Genomic DNA, 20,861 nt, shown 5'->3' on the forward strand with positions numbered 1-20,861 from the left:
CCACTTTAACATATTCACTTAACTTGCCTTGGGCCCTGGTATTAATTTTTAGTACTTGTTTGGTTTAATTAGTTTTTATTTTTATGTAAATATCATTTTTAATTTAGTACAAAAACTATGTATACTGATGCGTTTTAGGCTATAAATATCCCCTGTAACATCAATTAGGGCAGCAGTGCTTGAAGAAATTCTCCAGATGATGAGCTAAATTTAAAATAACACTGTTGAAATAGCCACCCAACTCTCAGAAAATGGCAGATTTTACAAGGAAAGAGCTAGCTTTTAAACATGTTAATCCAATAAGTATTGGGAAAGAACCATTATAATGTCTTCTTTTACAGGACTGTATTTCCTGTATTTGCTTTAGGATGCTTAGGGCTGATCCTGCGTTGAGCAGGGGGTTGGACTAGATGGCCTGTATGGCCCCTTCCAACTCTATGATTCTATGATTCTATGATTCTATGATTCCTCCCCCCACTCATACTCCCATCCCAGTTTTGTCTGGAGAATATTGCATTGACCATATTACTTCTGAAAGAAAAGGCACATTTTCACAAGCAAACATGGCCACAAAAAATGACTTGAGTAAGCCGTAACATTGCCAAATGATCTTTTTCATGTGGCAGAATCCTCTGGAGGTCTTATTGGTGATACAGTCTTCAGACTTGCTGAGCCACAGGAACCCTTAGACCATTTCCACACGGTTAAACTTGCACCGCCTCCTGCTTGCAAACACACCGTTGGAAGCTGCACATTTGCAAGCTTCCTGACAGGAGACCCCTCCCGTGTTTTCCCACTACCACTTCGCAGCTTTTGCCTCCCAACAAGGCAGCAAGGAAAACAAAGCAAACTTCTCCCTCTGCTTCTCGCCATGTCACCCACTACAAGCCACCAATCCCAGCACAGTGGTTGTTTTGGGGACTCAAACTTCCTTCCTCCTGAAGCCCCAATTTTTTTTTTAAATGGCATTTCCACATTGCTAAGCAGTAATGCTACAACATAAGAGCTTTTTTATTATTAACACTTCAACATTGCTATGGAGAAATGCCACAATAAAGCATTCACCCCCCTTTTGGGGACTCTTGATGTATTGGTCTGGATTTATGTTCAGGTAGATTTGTGAGGGGATGGACATGGTAACTGGACCCCGATGAGTGATTTTGTGTGAATAGTAAGGCTTAAAAATGAGGAGCACAATCTTGAAATCTGGTCACCTTAACTTAGACCAATTATTCATGGGCGGAGGAAAGGCTGGCCCAGTGCCTACATAACACTGGGGCAAATTCCCGCTTGTGTACGACATCACCACTAACCCGGCCCGCTCCCGACTCTGACCTTCTTCAGGGCCCCCGATTCCCCACATTACGGGAACATGAAGGCTATGCCAGGCCAGACCCGTGCATACAGGGAAAAGCCAGGCCTTTCAGGTCCTGCTCCTCCCCTCACCTACAGTGTCCTTGTGGGGGCCCAAAATGCCTGTTTGGGTCCATGGCACTTCACAGCGCCCTGGAACTGAATGGGACATTTTTTCACCACCACAATGGTGGGATAGCATTGTGACACTATCTCACCTTCATGCACGGCAGATCCTTTCTGCCCAGGAGTTGTCCGTGTGTGCTCTGTGTGCTGGGGGATTTCTTCTCCATTAGTATATGGGAAGCGGTGAGGCATGGTGCCACAGCGCAAAAAGAGTGTTGAAAGAGTTTACACAAGGAAGCTGCTTAAAAGAATAAAATATTTTTATTAAGAGAAACAAACTTTGTGTAGAAAGAGGAGAGGTGAAGCCTACTTGTCTCTACTATTGTGTTATTCTTCATTCAATCTGTTCTAGAGGCACACAGGGAGGAAGTGGGCTCAAAGGAGCAGGAAGTCCCCACCTGAGCCAACCGAGACACAGGAGAAGATTATTTGAAAAATACCAGAAAGTTTCTGATCTAAATATGTTAACTATACATCTCTTTTGATGCCCCCTGTAGGATATTCTTCTTTAGCTATTGGATCATGCACACTAGAGTTCTTGCCTAGTTCTACCTCTGTACCAACAATCCCTGCCTGGTTGCAGTCAGAAAGGTGTAACTCTACTTAGGATAGTGCTGTAACTCTGGTTAATGTACTCCCCTATGCTTTCATGCATAGCTGGATTTGGTTTCTAATTGGGATTCCTCCATCACCAATTGCTCAAGGAGGGAGGGAAAAGGAAAGGAGAGGCCAGCACACACAGGAACTTTGCAACAAGATGAGGTTATATATTGGAACTGAACCCTGTGTAGTTTGCTCCCTAAATGCAGCTGTAGTGTTTTCTTCTGTCCACGTCCCTTCATTTTGAAATAAGCAATATCACTTGCCCGAGTGGGAGAAAAACAAAGGGAAATTGGGGAAAAAAGTGAAATTAAATGAGCTCTGAACTGAGGGGCACAGGGGACAGGTTCTTGTTTTACATATAATAAGCCTGAAATCCTGCACAAATTCTGCATGCCTCTTTTCCATTATATTGATGTTTTTATAGTTGGCTTCTGGGAGTTTCCCAGGACCTTTCCTATTAGCACATCAATCAGGTACTGAACAGTAAAAAGTTGACATAATTCTACACAGTTCTTTAATTCAGATCTATACAATAGAATACCATGACTGCATAAAATAGTTTTTATTTGAGAGAGATTGGAATGTATATAAATTGCTAGTCCAAATTTCAAACTGTTGACATTGCAGTGGAAGATTGATGAACAGCACAGAAGGGACATTCTCACCAGGGTGAAATGTGTATCCTGGCAAATGAAGATGCTATCCAAAATGTAACCTAAATGAGGTTATTTTTGCAAATTCTTATTAATATTAAAGTGAACAACAGTTGTTCTTGAATTCCTAGGTGGTTTTAAAATTCATAGTGCAAAACTGTTTATAGTTTCTCCAGTTAAAGCCCATTGAAATTAACGGCCTATAAAGAAATATTTCTTCTTTAGCTTATAGTATTGGTTGGAGCTCAATCTTTATTTGTGGCTTCTGCCTAGAAGCTACCTGTATTAAGCCAAGTTGGACTTCTTAAATATAAAGAAACAAAGGTTTCAAAATTACCTGTATGAAAACTACATTGGACTATTGAAACTTCCAAATGCACCTTTGATTAAAATCTTTTCCCATTCATCTAAACCAGCGGTCCCCAACCTTCTTGTAGTTGGGGACCACCTCCGAGGGTGAGAGAGAGCCGGTGGCCCGGCCGCCGTAGCTGCACGTAAACGTGCACGCGCAGTCGCTGCGCGCGCGCGTTTTCGCCACTAGGTGGCGCTAACGCGCATGCGCGGAGCTAACGCGCATGCACGTTTTCGCCAGCGTGCGCGTTTGCGTCGCTAGCGTGCCAGCGGCCGTGCCTGCCTCTTCCCTCCCTCTCGCTGCGGGGGGGGGGAGGCAGGTGCGGCCGCTGGCGGCCCGGTACTATGGCCTTTGCGGCCCGGTACCGGGCTGCGGACCGGGGGTTGAGGACCCCTGATCTAAACGGTTCAAAAACTGATTTTTGGATTTGATATGGTACAAGCAGTGAGAAATCTCATACATCTGGGAAACTTACCACAAGCAGTGAGAAATCTCATACATTACCACACTCATCCTTTTCCCTTGTTACATAGATGGGCTTGTTGGTTTAACCCAGACTTGCAGCTGTAGGGGGTTAGGCCCTGGGTGTTTTCCATGGAAGTTTCCTCCCCCACATTATTGGAAAGAGGGGACTGGATTCTGTAGCCAAGTTAGAATTGATTCCAGACAGCTTGATTTTTAAATATATATATATTAACGAGGGCTTTATTGCTTCTGTAACAAAATATGGGCCACAGAGTACAAGCTGTTTCTATCCCAGAGGTTGCTAAAGAAAGCCTCCCCTTTGTTACATTTCAGTGGTTGGATGGGTATCTTCTCTGTTTCCCCCAGCTTTTGTGAGCCGCAGTGGGAGTGTTCCGGTGTGTAGACCTCTAACAAAAAGAGGGGGACATGGTAGAAATGATAGCTTGAAGCTTTTTGTCAGGAGCCATTAGGAAAAATTGCTCTTAGGGCTTCCAAATATACAAAGCCAGATGCTTCTTTTTAAAGAAGTTTGAGGTAATAATAGGGTTTGCTGTAAAATCTGGCCTCAAAGAAACGTAGGCTTTGTGCATGTCTCCTTCATACAGAAAGAAGATGCTTTTTTTTTCAGCCAGAACAATGACAACAAAGAGTTTGCAAGTTCTGTGAATACAAAATAAGAACTAACCCTCCTGGCATCAGCAAGAATTCATATCAAATGGAGACAAAATGGAAGATGCAGAGACTAAACTTTGCCCTGTTCTGTTAAACTTGGCAGAAAGTTACTTGTCATGACAATGTATTTTTATTGCTTATAAGGACTGATGGCAATATATCCAAAAGGATTTTCAGATGATTTTATGACAATATCAGCTCTACAGAAAGTGGGGCAGATAGGAAGTGGTCAGGCTGGCTGGCAAGGAGGTCCAAAGGAGAGGTGCTCATCAGAAGTGTCAGTTCGACAACTGATGGCTGTATTGAAGAGTCAGCAATCCCTTTCCCATGAACTCGGCACGCTTTACAAAAAGTACCCAGAAGTTCATGAAGGCCATTTGCCATGGGATTTCCCTGTACAAGCCAGGTAAATGGAAATGTAAACCAGTAATCACCAGTAATTGACCTAGTACAGACTTTCCACTTGCATTAGAGCTGTCGTACATGCAGAAATGCAAGAAAAAGACTATCGTAGCTGCTTGTGTCAAGTCAGACTTAATGACTACATGCATTTCTGTTCATGCAAAATCTTGTGAAAAAAAATCCAGTACTAGATTTTGTAAAGATCTTGTGCAAGCAGAACTGTGCAAAGACCATTTCTGTTTCTGCTTGCTTGTCTCAGGATACAAGCCATAGTTAATACGTTCCTCAATCCCATCTAGTGCACTGATCCTAATATTACGTTTTAAAAGGCGTGAGTTTACGGTCTGGATAAAACATAATCTATATACGACTCTCAGATTCTTACTCAAAATAGTGGTCCAATTAACTATGGATTTACTGTGGATTGTTCAGCCTATCCAGCTTCTGTCCTGGTAGTTTCAGGTGGGTAGCCATGTTCTGAAGAAGTATGCTTTCACGTGAAAGTTTATACCTTGATTATCAAGTACACCTTGATCATCAAGGTGCCAGTGGACACAAACTTTGTTCTGCTAACTTCTGTCCTGTCTTTCATTCATTACTAGAGCCTAGGGCTACATCTAGGGTTGCCAGTTCCTCCCTAGCCACCGGTCGGAGATGGGGGTAGGGTTGTCAGATTCAAGTTAGGGAAACTCCAGGAGATTTGTGGACGGTGCCTAGGGGGCAGGGTCCATAAAGTCCCTCCTCCAAAGCATGCAGCCAGCTGGGTGACCTTGGGCTCGCCACAGCACTGATAAATCTGTTCTGACCGAGCAGTAATATCAGGGCTCTCTCAGCCTCACCCACCTCACAGGGTGTCTGTTGCGGGGAGACAAAAGGGAAGGTGAATGTAAGCCGTTTTGAGATTCCTTCAGGTAGAGAAAAGCAGCATATAAGAACCAACTCTTCTTCTTCTACTACTATAATTAAATGATGTCTAGAAAATATTTTCAAAAGGAAAAATTAACAATATCCATTTAAAAATATTTATGTGGTTCTTAATGATCTTCCAACCAACTTGCTGATCAGGTCAACCTCTCCTTTTTAAAGATTAAATTACAGTAAAGAATCTGTTGGTCCTAGATTATGCACTGATCCCCTTTCCCCCCAACTTCTTTCTTGGTTAATTCTTTGAGATTTCTTATAATCTTTCCATGCAAAATATGGTCCTAATCAACATAATGGGAGCAGATTCTTTTAGACTTAACAAGACAAGTCTGCCAGAAAAACAATCATTTTCCAAACCGGAACTAGTCCCCGGCAGAAGACTCTTCTCCATAGGGATTGTGGTCCTGATCTTATTCAGGCATCTCATGAATGAGAATTGAGAATAAACCACTACTGTCTTATGCCTGACAAAGTGTAGGGACCCCAGATGCAGCCTGTGTGCTCTGTAATATGTGAAAAGGCATCTGTAACATTTAAATCTAAGACTGTAGCCTCACAGTTGCCCTTATTTTATCCTGACTGGTTGTGGGCTTTATAAAGAGAGAATAATAAATCATGCAATATACCTTTAAAGTCACATATCAAAAGATACACAGTGCGGAAATATTTATTATCATATATGCATGTAAGACTTTACAATACCAAATAAAATATACTGGGAACGTCTTTTTGTATTTCTTTTTAGCCCCCCTCTTTGCAATTTTTGCATGTCCTGTAGAAATTAAAGAGAAACTCAAATAGAAGAGGAAACATAAATTAAAGAGAAACTTAAATAGAGAGGACACATAATTTTTCTGCAGCAGAAAGTCCTGTGTCTGTGTTTCCAGATCCATCATCTTTGTGTGAATTTCTTCTCAGACATCCGTCTTCAATCTGTCCATACACAGGCAGTTCCTCAGGCAGGCAACCTTCCACACTCACTGCCCACATACATATTTTCCGAGTACTGGCATCAGTACAAGAGTCTGTCCAAGCCCAGGTGTGGCTGTTAATACGTACATCTATCAAATGCTCTCTCCCATAGATATGCACTTAGAAGGGTCACTGTTTTTCACCCACTCGGTTTAACTAAGCTTTCAGGCTGTCATTTGAGAATAAAATACGGTCATTAAAAAAAATAATTACCAAACTGGGCTAATAGTGATGAGAAGCAGCTGTCATCCTTAAATTAATGTGGCTTCTTTCTTCATAGTGTTTATCCAGATCTATATGATCCTGCTCCACTAGCAGTGCAATCCTAAGCATAGTTATACCTTTCTAAGTCCATTGACTCTTGTTAGAGATCTAACTGTGAGACACGTGACATGAGGTGGGAAATATTCTTTTGTGAAATCAGGGGTTGTTGATTCAAATTCACATCAAAACAAGAACTGGTGTATTGGAATGTCTGGAAAATTTTATTTCATCTGAAATCCAACATTTTCCTGCTCAGAGCAAATGCTGCCCAGGAGTGGTTTTCAAATGGGTTTTGCTGGCAAGTCAGCTTCAGCATTCATCATACCGTATAAAAACTGTTTTCCATTTTATGTCAAAGTGACACTACTTCTGCTTTTAATCATGCCTCAGGGGGATGACCAAGCCCCGGTCTGCTTAATATGCCTTTTCCTTTTTGTGCTTAATTAGACAAAGAGTTTTATCTAATATATACACCCAGGAGGAAAAGGCGGAACTATTTTTATCCTTCTACAGGGTTGCCAGCTCTGGGTTGGGATGTACCTGGGGAGCCAGAAGCAGGCAGGATTTGGGGTGGAGAGGGACCTCAGTGAAGTATAATTCTATAGTGTCCAGCTTCTCCAGGGAAACTGATCACTTTAGTCCGGATGCAAGCTCTAATTCCACAGGATCCCCAGGTCCCACCTGGAGACTGGCATCCCTACTCTTACAGGAGCCTGTCATCAAATGTTCTGCCATTTTGTCTTTCATTTCCATTATACTAATAATGTTAAAATCATAAGGCCCACTTTTGCACATGAAAAACCTCCTGGACAAGGATTCAAGCTCTCCTTGGAGGAATGCACCTTAGAGGTAGACTGCAAGAAAGCTTGCAGTGATAAAACTCATGCTTTGCTTGGAATCTGAGACATTTCCATTTAAATGTATTAAGAAATGCCTTTCTCTGCTTATCCTGGAAATTTGTTGCCAATCCAAATGTACATTATTGAGCTAAATGGGCCAGTTAACTAACTCAGCATAAGGTGGGCTCATAAGCCAGCGTTACTAAAAATAGTTTTCAATCTACTTTGGGCTCAGACCGATATGAATGTTATGCACCTCATTCCATCCCATAAAATGCAAATCGCTAGCTTATGCAGCCTCAGTTTGCCTTTGGGTCTTGGTTTTGGAATCTGGACTTCTTTGTTATTAGCATTTAAAGGGAGAAATACCTAGTGGTTAAACACCCTTTCCCTTAAACACCATCTCCCTCCTTGAGAAGCCCCAAGGCTAAGAGAAAAAGCAGAATATTTCAGTTTAAATTTTATGAATAGAAGTAGGTCTGTAATTAAAAAATCTCCTCCAGAGTGTTTGGAATAATTCTTATGAAATAGAACATATGAAATACTGTATTGGTAGAAAAGTTCAAAAGACCAGTAGTACCCTAAAGACTAACAAAATCTGTGGCAGGGTATGAGCTTTTGTAAGTGACTCGTGAAAAATCATACCCTGCCACAAATTTGTAGTCTCTAAGGCGCTACTGGACTCTTGCTCTTTTCTACCCCTACAGACAGATGAGTATGACCACCCATCTTGAGCTATGTGGAAGATTGGTGATGCAAAAGACTGGATTCTGTTACTGAACTATTTCCTGAAAAATCAGTGTGGGTTTTCCTTGTGGCTGTTTGGGGACTCTTTCAGCCCATTACTCTGCAGTGCTAGTATATATAAGAATAATTAATTATCAAGTAGGGAAACCTAAGCTAAGCTGACAACAATACTGTAGTTTATTTATTTATTTATTTATCTATTTATCATACAGCATGTGTAGTGCGGCTAGGAGATCCAAGGATTGCCTGGCAGCCAGACAAGAGATGTTTGGAGGTGGTTTGCCAATGCCTGCCTCTGCGCCATGACCCATAGCATTCCTTGGAGAAAACAATCATGTCTCCCATGAAAATGTTCGCCAGGGTTTGGCCCTGGGATTGGGCTTGCCTGGGCTGTCCAAGACATATCACTGTTTTGGTTCTTTTGCCAGTTCCAAAGGATAAAAGGTCCCAGTGACCAATTATGCATGGCAGCAGCTGTGCTGGGCCACTGCTGGTTTCTAGCAGCAGGGTAGTATACCTTGCTCCTTCCAAGAATACACAGGAGAAAGAATCCCCTGGCACACACAGACTGCCCCGACATTGTACATGTGTACACAGGGGGGAACGGGGGGCACAGGGCCCCACCACACAATGGCAGGATAGTGGCATGCTGCTCTCCCACCATCGTGGGGGTGGGGAAACACTCCATTCGGCTCTGCACCTCTGCAGAGCTGACCAGGTTGTTTGGTGTCCCTGCAGGAGCATTGTGTGCATGGGGCTGCTCCAGCCTAGGCTCAGAAGGTGACCGCGGCACCACAGGGACCCTTATTGCAGGCCATCCAAGGGCCTCAGTCTGGCCAGGGTTTGGAGGGAGGCAGGATGGCATCGGAGTCGTGCAAAATCGGGCATTTGCCCCGCTGCCCTGCCGCCACCAGCCTGGACTTCCCACCCCATGCATAGTCAGTCTATGAGAGGAAAACTAGAATACCAGAGACTTTTCTCCCAAAAGAGAACATTTTTCTCTGATCAACCTGTTTGATTTTGGGGTTTTTTCATTATCGAGGAGCACTCAGAAATGTAATTTTCTACCTGTTTTCTGATGTGGAATATTGTCTCTGTTTCAGAATGCTGATGAAGGAGTAATTCATCTGTCAGGATTGTTAGTTAGTTGGAGATTACGTGAAAAAAATCTCTGCAGTAGTTTCATTGGTTCTCAGCTTTTTTTCTTAGAAGTCCATTGGGTTGAAAATTTGCAGGCCACACTGCGACATTGCAGATATTAGCCAATGGCTGTACTTATTTGTATGAAACGGCTAGCATTTTAAAAAACTGTTTACACTTTCAAGCACGTCCAGTGCATCCAAAGCACCTTTGAGACCCAACAAAGCAGGAAGTTAGCAGTTATATATTTTAAAAACCGCATTGGCCACAGTCACATAGCAGTTGTGTAACAGCAATCTTCTGTTAACTCTGTGTACAAATAAGGGGCACTAGAGCCTTCTAATATCCACAGTGTTTGTCCCCAATTTTTTTCCCTCCTAGTTTCTATTATGAAAGCCAAAAATGAGAAGGAATTTATATGAGAAAAATCAGTACAGAATGTGAAAACCTTCAGAGTGGGAAGTGGTTCTCCCTTTGAAATGACACAAAATAGCCTTATAGAGAGCAGCAAGCTGTTTTCTGGTCTTTCCTAATGTATGTCTTTCTTAGCACAGGCAGTTTTTGTACCCTGGACTGTTTTTGTTCTAGGGTTAAAGTAGATATTTAAATCCTTTTATTGACTTTAGCAACTGAGCCTGGGGAATCTCCCAGTTATGACTGTTCGTAAATTGGGGCATAGCTAGGAGCAAGGTCTCACTGGGGTAAGCAAATCTGTGTCAGCACAGTATTGTTCCAGATTGTGGGTAGAGTTTGTCTGGCAAAATAGTTCTCCATTAAAAAGTAGCATCCACAACAAAAATGCTACATCAAAAGGAGGGGTTCTAGATTCCATTTGAGATTTTTTTTTAAGTATGGAGGAGCATTGCATCACACTGACTGACCACTTCTGTGAGAGCCAGAATTTAGTTAGACAATGGCAGTGCAATTCTAAAACAGAGTTGCGCCCTTTTCAGTCCACTGAAGTCAATGAACTTAGCGGGATACCTCTGTTTAGGATTGTGAATCAAATATGGCTGTAACAAGCATGGTGATTCTAGTTATATCCTGAATCAAAAGATATGTTTCTTAACAGCCGGGATGACATTTATATCCCCTTGAACTCCATCTTAAACAGTATCAAATTAGTTCTCATAAGCTTTGAAGGAATTCAGCCTATCTGAAACTGTGGGGAGAGGCTGTAGGTCACTGGTAGCGCATCTGCCTGGCATGCAGAAGGTCCCACGTTTCATCACTGGCATTCCCACTTAAAATGATCTGGTAGCAGGTGATGTGAAATATGTCTGCTTTAGACTCTGGAGAGCCACTGCCAGTCTGTGTACTACTACTGACCCTGATGGACCAATGGCTTGATTCAGCGTAAAGCAGTCTCATATGTGTTTGTGCATATAAGTCATCACCTTCCTTTGATTGTTAAAATCTTTTGCTCCTTACTTCCTTTTTATGCTAAGCTCAAGAACAGGTTTAGACATGTGAATCAGCTTCCCTCACATCTACAATTGGTTCCCATCTGTAGTTTTTAAGTAGCAATAATATTTTATTATATGGCTTATAAATTCCATCCAAACTTTATGTCCTCTAAAGGGCCACCAAGGTGGCTAACAAATTAAAGCATACATGATAAAATCGCATTCTAAAACCACTTAAAATCAGTCCCCATAAAATGCATACATTTTAAAAATAAAGCTGAAATAAAAACAAAGACATAAAAACAACAAGTTGTTGATCAGAAAAGCGGAATGCAAGACACCCTCTATCAGAAGTCAGCAACAGAAGGATATAATTTCTCTGGGGAGAGAGTTCCAGAGCTTTGGTATCAGGACCAAGGAGGCCCTCTCCCAGCTAACCTTGGGAGGGGGGGGGATGGCACACTTAGCAGGACCTCCAAATCATGGTTCATAAGGGTCTTTCAGATACATTGAACTCAAACCATTTAGGGCTTTAATGATCAACACCAGTACTTTGAACTGTGCACAGAAGCATATTGGTCACCAGTGTAGAAAGGCCAAGACTGAAGAAGACTTGCCACCTACCAGATAGTGTCTGAAGATCTCCTGGGATTACAGTTGATCTCCAGGCAAAAGAGATAGTTCCCCTGGAGAAAATGGCTGCTTTGGAAGGGTTATCCTATAGCATTATGCCCTGTTGAAGTCCATCCCCTCCTCAAATCCTGACATTACCTGATTCCGAGGTACTTAAGTCCATTGAAGTCAATGAGTTTACAATAATACAATTTTGTTTAGGACTGTTCTGCCAATGAAAAAACTTTAAACATATTACAACTCAACAACATCTTATTTTATACCAGGTCCAGACTATAAGGATTTGGATGTTCATCTTCGGAGAATGGAATCTGGTTTTGGCTTCAGAATTCTTGGAGGAGATGAACCCGGACAGCCTGTGAGTGGTTTCTTCATGACTATCCACTTCATAATTTCAGTATCTTTTGAATTGTCAAAAAAATATCAGTTTGTATCAGGATCCTATTGAAATGGCACTTTTTCGTGTTCCAACATTGAAAAAAACAGGTCTCCCAAGCTATCAGCCTCTCTATCATAAAACTGTCATTGTGCCTTAGCCTGGATTAAGTCTCCAGGAGTATGATTTTTTGCAGAACTCTTTTTTTTCCTGGCATGTTTCATTTACTATCTTGCAGGACATGACTGGCCACAGTGGAAGACCAATACATTCCTGTGATGGCAAATAAAAAATTACATTCAAACACTGGTTACCGGGAGGGACCTGGCAACCCTGACTGTTCATGGTGCATCAGATCGTCTTTTGTGTGTTCCTTGTTAATATTTTTTGTGAAAGTTGCTAGACTTTCTGGCAGAGTTGCTAGAGTTTCTGGCAATTCCTGGAGAGACATGACATTACTTTTCCTGGAAGTGACATCACGCTATTGCTGAGAGATTTTTTTCTTTCTCCCAATGGCTCCTGCAGTGTCAGTGGGCACTTGGCAGATTAGTCTCTTATCCCTCTGCTCATTTCTCATGAGATGATGTATGGGAGCCTTTGCAAGGATGCAATTGTGGAAATTTATCATTCGTTTAGGCGGAGGTTGTTAGAGAAGGTGCATATATGAATAGAATTTCTCAATCTTTTGTCTTGGTAGAACAAGAAATAAAAGAGAAATTAAGCAAAAGCCCTATAAATGTTCTGATCTGGACCCAGCTGTCCTACTAACGGCTTCACTTTCCTGTGGAGCGAGGGCCCAGACATGCTGGAGGAGCATTCCTTCCCTCTTTTTCTCTGCCTTCAGTAACAAAGATGAAAGAGAAACATCCTTTGTTGTGTTATAAATTGTTACTTGGTTGTTGTGACGTTGTATTGAAACTGGTATGTTATATATTATTATAATGTTCCATGTCAAATTACAGAATGTTCTGTGTAAACGTCCCAGAGCTATAAAGAATGGGTGGTATAAAAATCCAAATCAATCAATCAATCAATCAATCAATATTTTTGAGGGTGCAAGAATTCAGTCAGTTCAGACTGGCTTTTTGATTCTAAATGGCAGCACATTAATTTACAGCTTTGGTATTCTGTGTACTTTAATACACTATGCACTACCTGCTGACAGTGTGTGGTGGGGTTCATGAGGAAGTCCGCAGGCCTACAGGCATCCTGACCTTCAGGTTACCTCCTGGCAATCCTGGTGTTCAGCTCGGACCAGTGATAACATTGCCTAACCCTTCTCTGGAAGTTGCTGCCCATTCAGTAGCCATGCACCTACTCAGTGCTGCTAGATCAAGCCAAATTCCACTACTATATCCTCATCATAACCTCTGGGGAGGATGCTGGCTCTCCCTCCCCACCGGCAGTATTTTGCAGCCATTGTTGATGTCCCTTCCATGAGTTGTTGGGAAAAAAATACCGCATTCAACTCTCAGCACCACAAAGATGATGCTTTTCAGTGAAGGCAGTTGATACATCCAGCTGTGACTTTCAACCAATGACTGCTCATGCAGATAATAGTGACAGATTGCCAAAGGGCAGCCTTTTGAATCAAATTACAGCCAAAGCCACAAAGGTAAATGTATTGGTTTTCAAGGTACCACAGACTTCTTGGTTGACTTGACAGCACATGGTGATTGTTAGCACTAGGGGCCAATTTGAACATTACATTCTGCTGCCTGTACCATTCATGTGAGCAAACCACTTGTATGAGAGGAGGGGGGGGGAATCAATATGGAAGCCAGAAATTGCACTAACTTCCATGTTGTTCCTGTATTTAGTAAAGGCAATCAACTACAGAGGGTGCTGCTTTTGAGCACCTTTGAATTTCTAATTTGCACATGGTAATGATCACTCAGTAATTAACCTCTTGATGGAATGGAAAGGAAAAGAAGTAAGAGGAAGGGGTATTTCTCTGAATGGCTTCAAAAATTAAAAGAAGTGCCAAAAGGATTCTGAAACAATGTTCAAATTAGCTGTGTCTACTTACAGGAGCCAGCCACTTCTTTAGGAGCACATCAGCACTGTCTAAAAAACCTATTAGTTAAAAAAAATTGCAAGGGATGTATAAAGTGAACATCATTAAGTGTCATCTCACAGAATGTAAAACCACTACATAGTTTCTACATAGATGTTGCAATTCCTATAGTGATCATTGATGTTATTTCAGTGTTGGAGTAACATGGTGTCTATTTTCTGTATAGATCCCCTTTAAAAACACTAATAATTCTAAATGTCTTAATTGCCTGATATTTTAAAATGTTAAATGTCTCCTCCAAGAAGAATGTAACTTGCCGTGTAATTTTTTTTCTGTTTTGCTTTGGGTTATTAATCTCATTAGTCTAGAGGAACAAATTATAACTTTACTGATTACAAATTGCTTCGATTACTAAAAATGATTATGGAATTTTCTATTTGTCTTGCCTGAAGCTCGGCATTGTAGCAGGGACTGGGACTGGAACATTAATCTGGCATACAGAAAGCTCTGCCTACTCATCTGAAAAAGTATCTTGGTATTTATTTGGTGGGTATGCATTTGTAACTCTCCCTTCATGTTATTCCTCAGATTCTAATTGGAGCAGTGATTGCTATGGGCTCAGCAGACAGAGATGGCCGTCTACATCCTGGTGATGAGTTGGTCCATGTTGATGGAATTCCAGTGGCTGGCAAAACTCACCGATACGTGATTGATCTCATGCATAACGCAGCTCGAAATGGGCAAGTGAATCTAACTGTGAGAAGAAAGGTGCTACCTACAGGTATATCATTTAAGAAACCCAATTTTTTTTTTACAATATGCTGCCAAGACAAATAATGCAAAAACCCTAACATATTTAAAGAAATCGTTTGTTTAAAAGAATGCATGCAAAACATTTACTAGGACTGTGATCCTAAAGTGAAAGCATTGTATTTTGTGTAGTGCACAAGGACTGCCACAGCCATGCGTCACTTCATGTGTGTTCCATTCTATGCTGCACCATGGTCACAACATAGTTTTCAAGGCGTCTGCAAACTGTATCCATGGTGTAAGCAATAAAGTGCAGGGCAGATAATATAAGCATCAAGGTCATTAGGTATTCATGACCTAATGACTTCTTGTTATTTCATGTCCATTTAGTCGGAATCTCAAAGTTTAGGTGGGTAGCTGTGTTGGTTTTATTCCATGCACAGGCCTACTTCTTCAGATACATAGAAATGAAAATTACCAGTCCATATATATAGGTAGAGAGTAAGCAGTAAATTAGCATATGGCAAATAAAGATGTTTAACAGATGCAAGAACCAAACTGGAATAACAAGCTTAGTTTATATGTTCACCATGTGTTTGAGTTTAATTCTTGGGGGAAACATAGTGAAGGAAATATATCAAAATCAGAAATTGATTGGCAGATTAGCCTTCTTAACTATGGAATGCTAAGAGTAATTAACTGAGACCTTGCTATAATGCTCCGTCTCCTCTCAAGTATGGAGTAGCCTGTACTTTGATGTGATTGGCTGTTAAGTTTCCTCCACTAGGGAACAAAGTGGTTTTGCCTGATTCCTCTCCTTAAAGCAATATCCATTTTGTATGGGAGGGTCCCATGACCCACATCAATTTGCAGTACTAGCAAGGAGCTACTGGGAGTTAGGGATAGTAGGGGATAGTTCCTTGCACTCAGAATTTACTGGGATGTGTGAAGAGGCGCAATTCAAGACACACTTAGCATTTGCAGACATTAGTGAACAATTGGATCTTCTCAGAATGCTTGTGTCTACTCCTTTCCAAGAGCCATTTCCCTACCCCTGCTCAGTCTCTTCGCCTTTGCCTTATATCCTTATGCTTAACAAGTCCAATCCCATTTCATTTCACGATGCCTTTCTTCTTTGGCAAGCCCTATGTACTGTTTTCAACTGGATTGCAGTCCTCCCAGTTTATGGACTGATGTTCTTCTGTTACTTATTTTAGACTCCTGGAATCAGAAAAATTCTCTCCAAACTGGTGCAACGCCCCCTAGCAGCTCCCCAAACCCTAGGAAAATGGCCAGTAACCAAGGTAATACACACAGCACCAGATGATTAATTCTCCTGGGGAAACTAGTTCTGATTCTGATTGTGAGATTCTTTCTTTAACCTATTCTAGACCAAACTTCTTCTTCTGTCCAAACCTCTTCTAGAAGAAGGCCTGCTAGCATAGGATGGTCTTCACTTAACCAAGTTAGGGAAGAATATGATCGACAGGAACCTGGGGAGATCCATCAGGAAAGCTTTAAACAGAAGCCACAAGTGGAAGCAGAAATCCAACATATGGATTCTAATTTGGGAGAGCAAATAGCAATGGCCTGCCTGGGAAGTGTCAGGAACCAGGCTGAGCCCAGCCTGCAGAGTCCGTGATAAAGACACATCTGAGATCCAACAGGCAGTTGTAAATCCAAAGAGAGCTTTATTAAACAGAGTCCACAGAACGCTAAAGCAAGCCAAGATCTTCCTAAGCAAAGATCTTGATAATAACAAAGAACAATGGGTAACCCAGGGCAGATATAGAGCCCTGTTCATAAGGGAGGGGTACAAAGGCATTTTGGCGGGAGAACGAAAGAGCACCAAAGGTGGCTAGGTTCACAGGATGCCAGATGGCTAAGAATCTAATTTCAGTTGTTACAGTGTTGTTGAGACTGAGCTGTCTCCACAAGGACACTTATAGTGAGATTGATACATCAACAGCGGAAAACTCCTGCTGGCAAAAGAAGGGAGGCTTGGAGCCTGAAGACAGATTTACAGGTTAAAAACCCTCAGTCTTTCCAGGCCCCCTGCTGGGAATGCAAAGGGGGGGGGCGCTGGGAATGCAAGGGGAGGCTTGGAGCCAGAGGACAGATTTATAGAGCTATGACGGCAGGCCTTGCCAGGGCCCAGGAAATGAAAAAGTCATGAACCGGGGTTCATGACAGGAAGGACGGGTCAAAGAGATCCAAGGGTAGGAGGCTTAAGGTTTTTATATACCAATGCCCAAAGCATGGGCAATAACAAGGAAGAGCTCAAACTTCTCATGCAGACAGACAGATATGATTTAGTAGACATTACAAAGATTGGTGGAATAATTCCCATGACTGGAATGCAGTAGTGGATGGATATCAGAAGTGGTCCTTTGCAGTGATTGTAAACACAAAGAAGAGAATATAAAATAATAAAATCACAGCCTCATTTTGGTATCTGCTATTTATTCCTCACTTTTGCCAAAGCTACATTGCTGTTTATACGTCGGGGGGACGGGGGACAAGCCAACCGAGTTTGTGAAGGCAAGCAGTGGTTTTGAAGTTTCCGGGGTCCTTAGAATGGATGCTAGTAAAGAACCACCAGTGGAAGGAATAAAAATGGAAACTCGCTAACGTTTCCCCCATTGCAATGTGAGCCTTTTGTTTTGACACTACAATCCTCAAAGCGGTATAAATAAAATGCTAAGGGGTGGGGGGTGCTGTCCGGGATGGGGGGGCAACAATTGGCCCCTGGACCTGAACTTACAAGAGGAGGGCACAATCGGGAGGTGCAAAGCCAGTCCAGGGCCAGGGGCCCAATCACGTGGCTGCTGATTGGCCCCTTGCCCCAGGACTGAGCAGACTCCTTCCTTCCTCTTTCTCTAACTCCTTCCTTCCTTCCTTCCTCTTTCTCTATCTCCTACCTTCCTTCGTTCCCACTCACTTCCAATCTCCTTCCTTCCTTCCTTCCCTCCTTCCAAGGCGGGGCCCGCTGTATTTTTCTTACAGTGGGCTTAACTTCTAGTTGCATTATAATGCTATTGGGCAGCACACATACACAAAAAGGCTCTGTTAGTTAATGAAGAGCATGACCAGTGACAGCAGATGAAGCAGAACTTCCTCCCAAAAAGAAAAGGCAGTACAAATCAGAATTTCCAGCATCGGAAAGAGTGGCACTTCTAGGGAAGGATGAGTTAGAACACTCCTCTTGCAGAAAGCACAATCATCCTTCAGCTTTTTTATAACAGATCTCAAAATTGATGGAAATCCAATAGCAATATAAAATCTGCTCTCTGTGCTTTATCATTCCTTCCTGTATTTAATGACAATCCATAGCAGTCATTTATAGGAAAGGCAGCAGTTGATAATGCAGAGGGGTAAGATGATTTTCTTTCAGGTGCACCCACACTGACTTAAGCAGTATACAGCCTTCTAAAATGTGACAGCCAGCAAATAAGATGTTTCTTGTCTCAGCGTTTTGGGTGCTTTCATGCACAATAATGCACTTTCAACCCACTTGGCAACTGGTTTTTACTGTGTGGAATGGCAAAATCCACTTGCAAGCAGTTGCAGACATGGATGGAATCTGCATTATTTAGCATATATGAAAATGAATTGTAACTCTGGTTCAGTAACTTCAATATCGGCTAGATATCAGGAGAAAATTTTTCACAAGTCAGAGTAGCTCAGCAGAGCTCCCCCTCACTGGCAGACTTCAAGCAGCAGCTGGACAGCTACTTATCCTGGTGTTATAGGCTGTTCCTGCACTGGACTAGATGGCCTGTATGGCCCCTTCCAACTCTATGATTCTATACCTCCAGTCCATAAATATATTTTGAATAGATCGCTCTGTTTGTAAAAAGGAAAGTAATGCAGCTAATCCTCATGACCCTAGTGGTTGCCTACTTAAATTCTTCCAGTTTGAAGGCAAAAACATTAATATTGAATTAGAGTTTGAATTAGAGATACTTACGTGTCAGAGACAATAGACAAGGAAACAGTCAAATTAATTTCTTGAGACATTACTGCCCAAATACTACTGCTTACTTATCACTAAACATTAAAGTCGAAGTTGTGTGCAGACAATTCACTCCTCACCTGATTGGTCCTCTCTGGGGTATGCCATCAATCAGGAGAGAACACTCTACCAATGCGGGTCAATAAGCTCAAACTGAATGCAGACAACTCACTCCCTACCTGATTGGCCCTCTCTGGAGGTGTGCAATCAATAGGGAGGAGCATTCTGCCAATGAGAGCCAATGAGCTTAAATTGCATGCAAACAACTCACTCTCTAGCTGATTGACCCTCCCTGGGGGAGGTGTTGCCATCAATAGGGAGAGAGAGCACTCTGTCAATGAGGGGCAATCAGTTCAAATTTCACTCTGCCAGTGAGTTCAAATTGCTTGCAGACAACTCGCTCCCTACCTGATTAGCCCTCCCTGGGGGTGTGCTGCCAATGGGAAGAGTGCACTCTAACAGTGAGGGCCAATTGTGGGGCTTATCTGTCCTCCTCTTCCTGCTGCTTGCCAGTTGGAAGAGGTGCTCGCCTCTCTGAAAGGCCCTGTTGCTGGTAAGTTACCCCCTCCTCATCCTCTTCCCACCCTCCATTTCCCCCAGGCAACAGAGGGAAGCCAACTGCTTCCTTTGCCTCCTATGGTGGTCTCAGATTTCAGCTCTTTGCTGGATGGAAGGACAGAGAAGCTGATAGGAAGACAAAAAGAACTCAGTATTTCAAAAACAGAATACCAAGAGACAGACAGAATGCAATGAATGTCTTAACTTAGCCCACTGAGTCAAGAGTTTGTTCAGCCAGTCCAAGAGCATCAGCAGAAGGAGCAATTCCACAACTCAGGCCTCCCAGCCTCAAGTTAATATAATCTGTCAGCTGCCTCTCAATATTCACTCTGTGATGTCTCGTAGTCTTCTTCAGTCAACAGCTGTCTTGCTCACATGGTGTGGTGCCTTTTATATTGGCACTCTCTTCCAGCACATAGCTGGCATTGCTTAATTGGCTCAGGTGAGCCAGGTGGGCTGACAAGGCAGGGAGTTGCAGCTGAAGGCTGGGCATAGGAATGTGAAGCTCCTGCAACAACTTTAGAATCTAAGCTCTGGTTTGTCTGCAGCTCCATTCCCTCCTGCTGGTCAGAGCTTTCTGCCTGTTGAACATCTGGCTGGGCTAAGCTCTCATCCAGCTGAGGCACACGTGAAGCTGGGAACTCCTGGCAAGGCTTTTCTTCTAAGGAGCCCTTCCTTACAGGACCTGAGCTCTCAACACCTTCCCCTGGCCCAAGAGCCAGACTGGGTGACAAAGGCTGCTGGTTCCCCCAGCCTGTCTTCCCTCCCCCCTCTTTCTTTTTCTGTTACTTTCTCTGTCTTTTTCTCTCTCTTTCATCCAGTCTTTCTCTCTTTCATCTTCCTCAAGGTTTCCAGGCCCCCACCTGAGAGCTGGCAACCCAGCTGGCTGCATATGGAGGAGGAGTCAGGAATCAAGCCCAGCGCTTGAGATTAGAGTCAGCTACTCTTTAACTGCTTCACCACACTGGATCTCAAGATTGTGTGGGAAGCGGGGGCAGGGTCAGAACCCAAGGAAGGTCACAGTGCAGGCGTATGGGCTAGTGCCCATTGTATTCCTGGGTGCAATGCGCTTTGCCTCAAGTATTTATATGGCTCTGTGAGCTTATTATAATTGTTGCTACTGTTATTAAATACAGTGTTTGTCAATGTTTACACCATAAGAAGATATAAGATATTGTTTTGGCCTCATGGGAAAAACATAAAGGGTCCATGAAACTAATAACTGTGGTAGTATATTTTTTCCCATCAGTGCATGGATATTCAATACATTCCATAGCCTGAATTCTGAGCTTTTGTTACTTTTCCACATCCTTGTTGCAGAGGCAGAAAATAGAATCATGTCTAAGCTACACTTATTAGAAGCTAATGGTCTCCTCCAGGCCTCTCTGACCTGCAGAGTGAGATAAATGTATGGTCTGATCTCACAGTTTCTCTTGTTTCTTACATGTGTCTTATTGCCCACTTTTCCAATATTTTCCCTATACCTTTCTTTCTTTTAGCTCCCTCTCCCTACATCCCTTTTTTCCTCTTGTGCCTATTTCTCCGATCCTTAAGAAGTCTGACATAAGGAGCAAAATAGTTGATCAATGTAGTG

At 42.5% G+C, this 20,861-nt stretch overlaps 1 protein-coding gene across 13 annotated transcripts in view; it reads left to right on the plus strand.

The window, feature by feature from the left end:
• Positions 1–20,861, plus strand: part of MAGI2 (membrane associated guanylate kinase, WW and PDZ domain containing 2) — a 652,499-nt gene that overhangs the window by 570,512 nt on the left and 61,126 nt on the right. For all 13 annotated transcript variants that reach the window (XM_077338042.1, XM_077338044.1, XM_077338045.1 and 10 more), the window contains 3 exons: positions 11,818–11,909; positions 14,533–14,725; positions 15,912–15,998. In XM_077338042.1, the coding sequence (XP_077194157.1) occupies positions 11,818–11,909; positions 14,533–14,725; positions 15,912–15,998 (372 nt within the window). The remainder of the gene's footprint in view (positions 1–11,817; positions 11,910–14,532; positions 14,726–15,911; positions 15,999–20,861) is intronic.

The sequence above is a fragment of the Paroedura picta genome, chromosome 5, assembly GCF_049243985.1.
Source record: "Paroedura picta isolate Pp20150507F chromosome 5, Ppicta_v3.0, whole genome shotgun sequence".
Lineage (NCBI taxonomy): Eukaryota > Metazoa > Chordata > Lepidosauria > Squamata > Gekkonidae > Paroedura > Paroedura picta.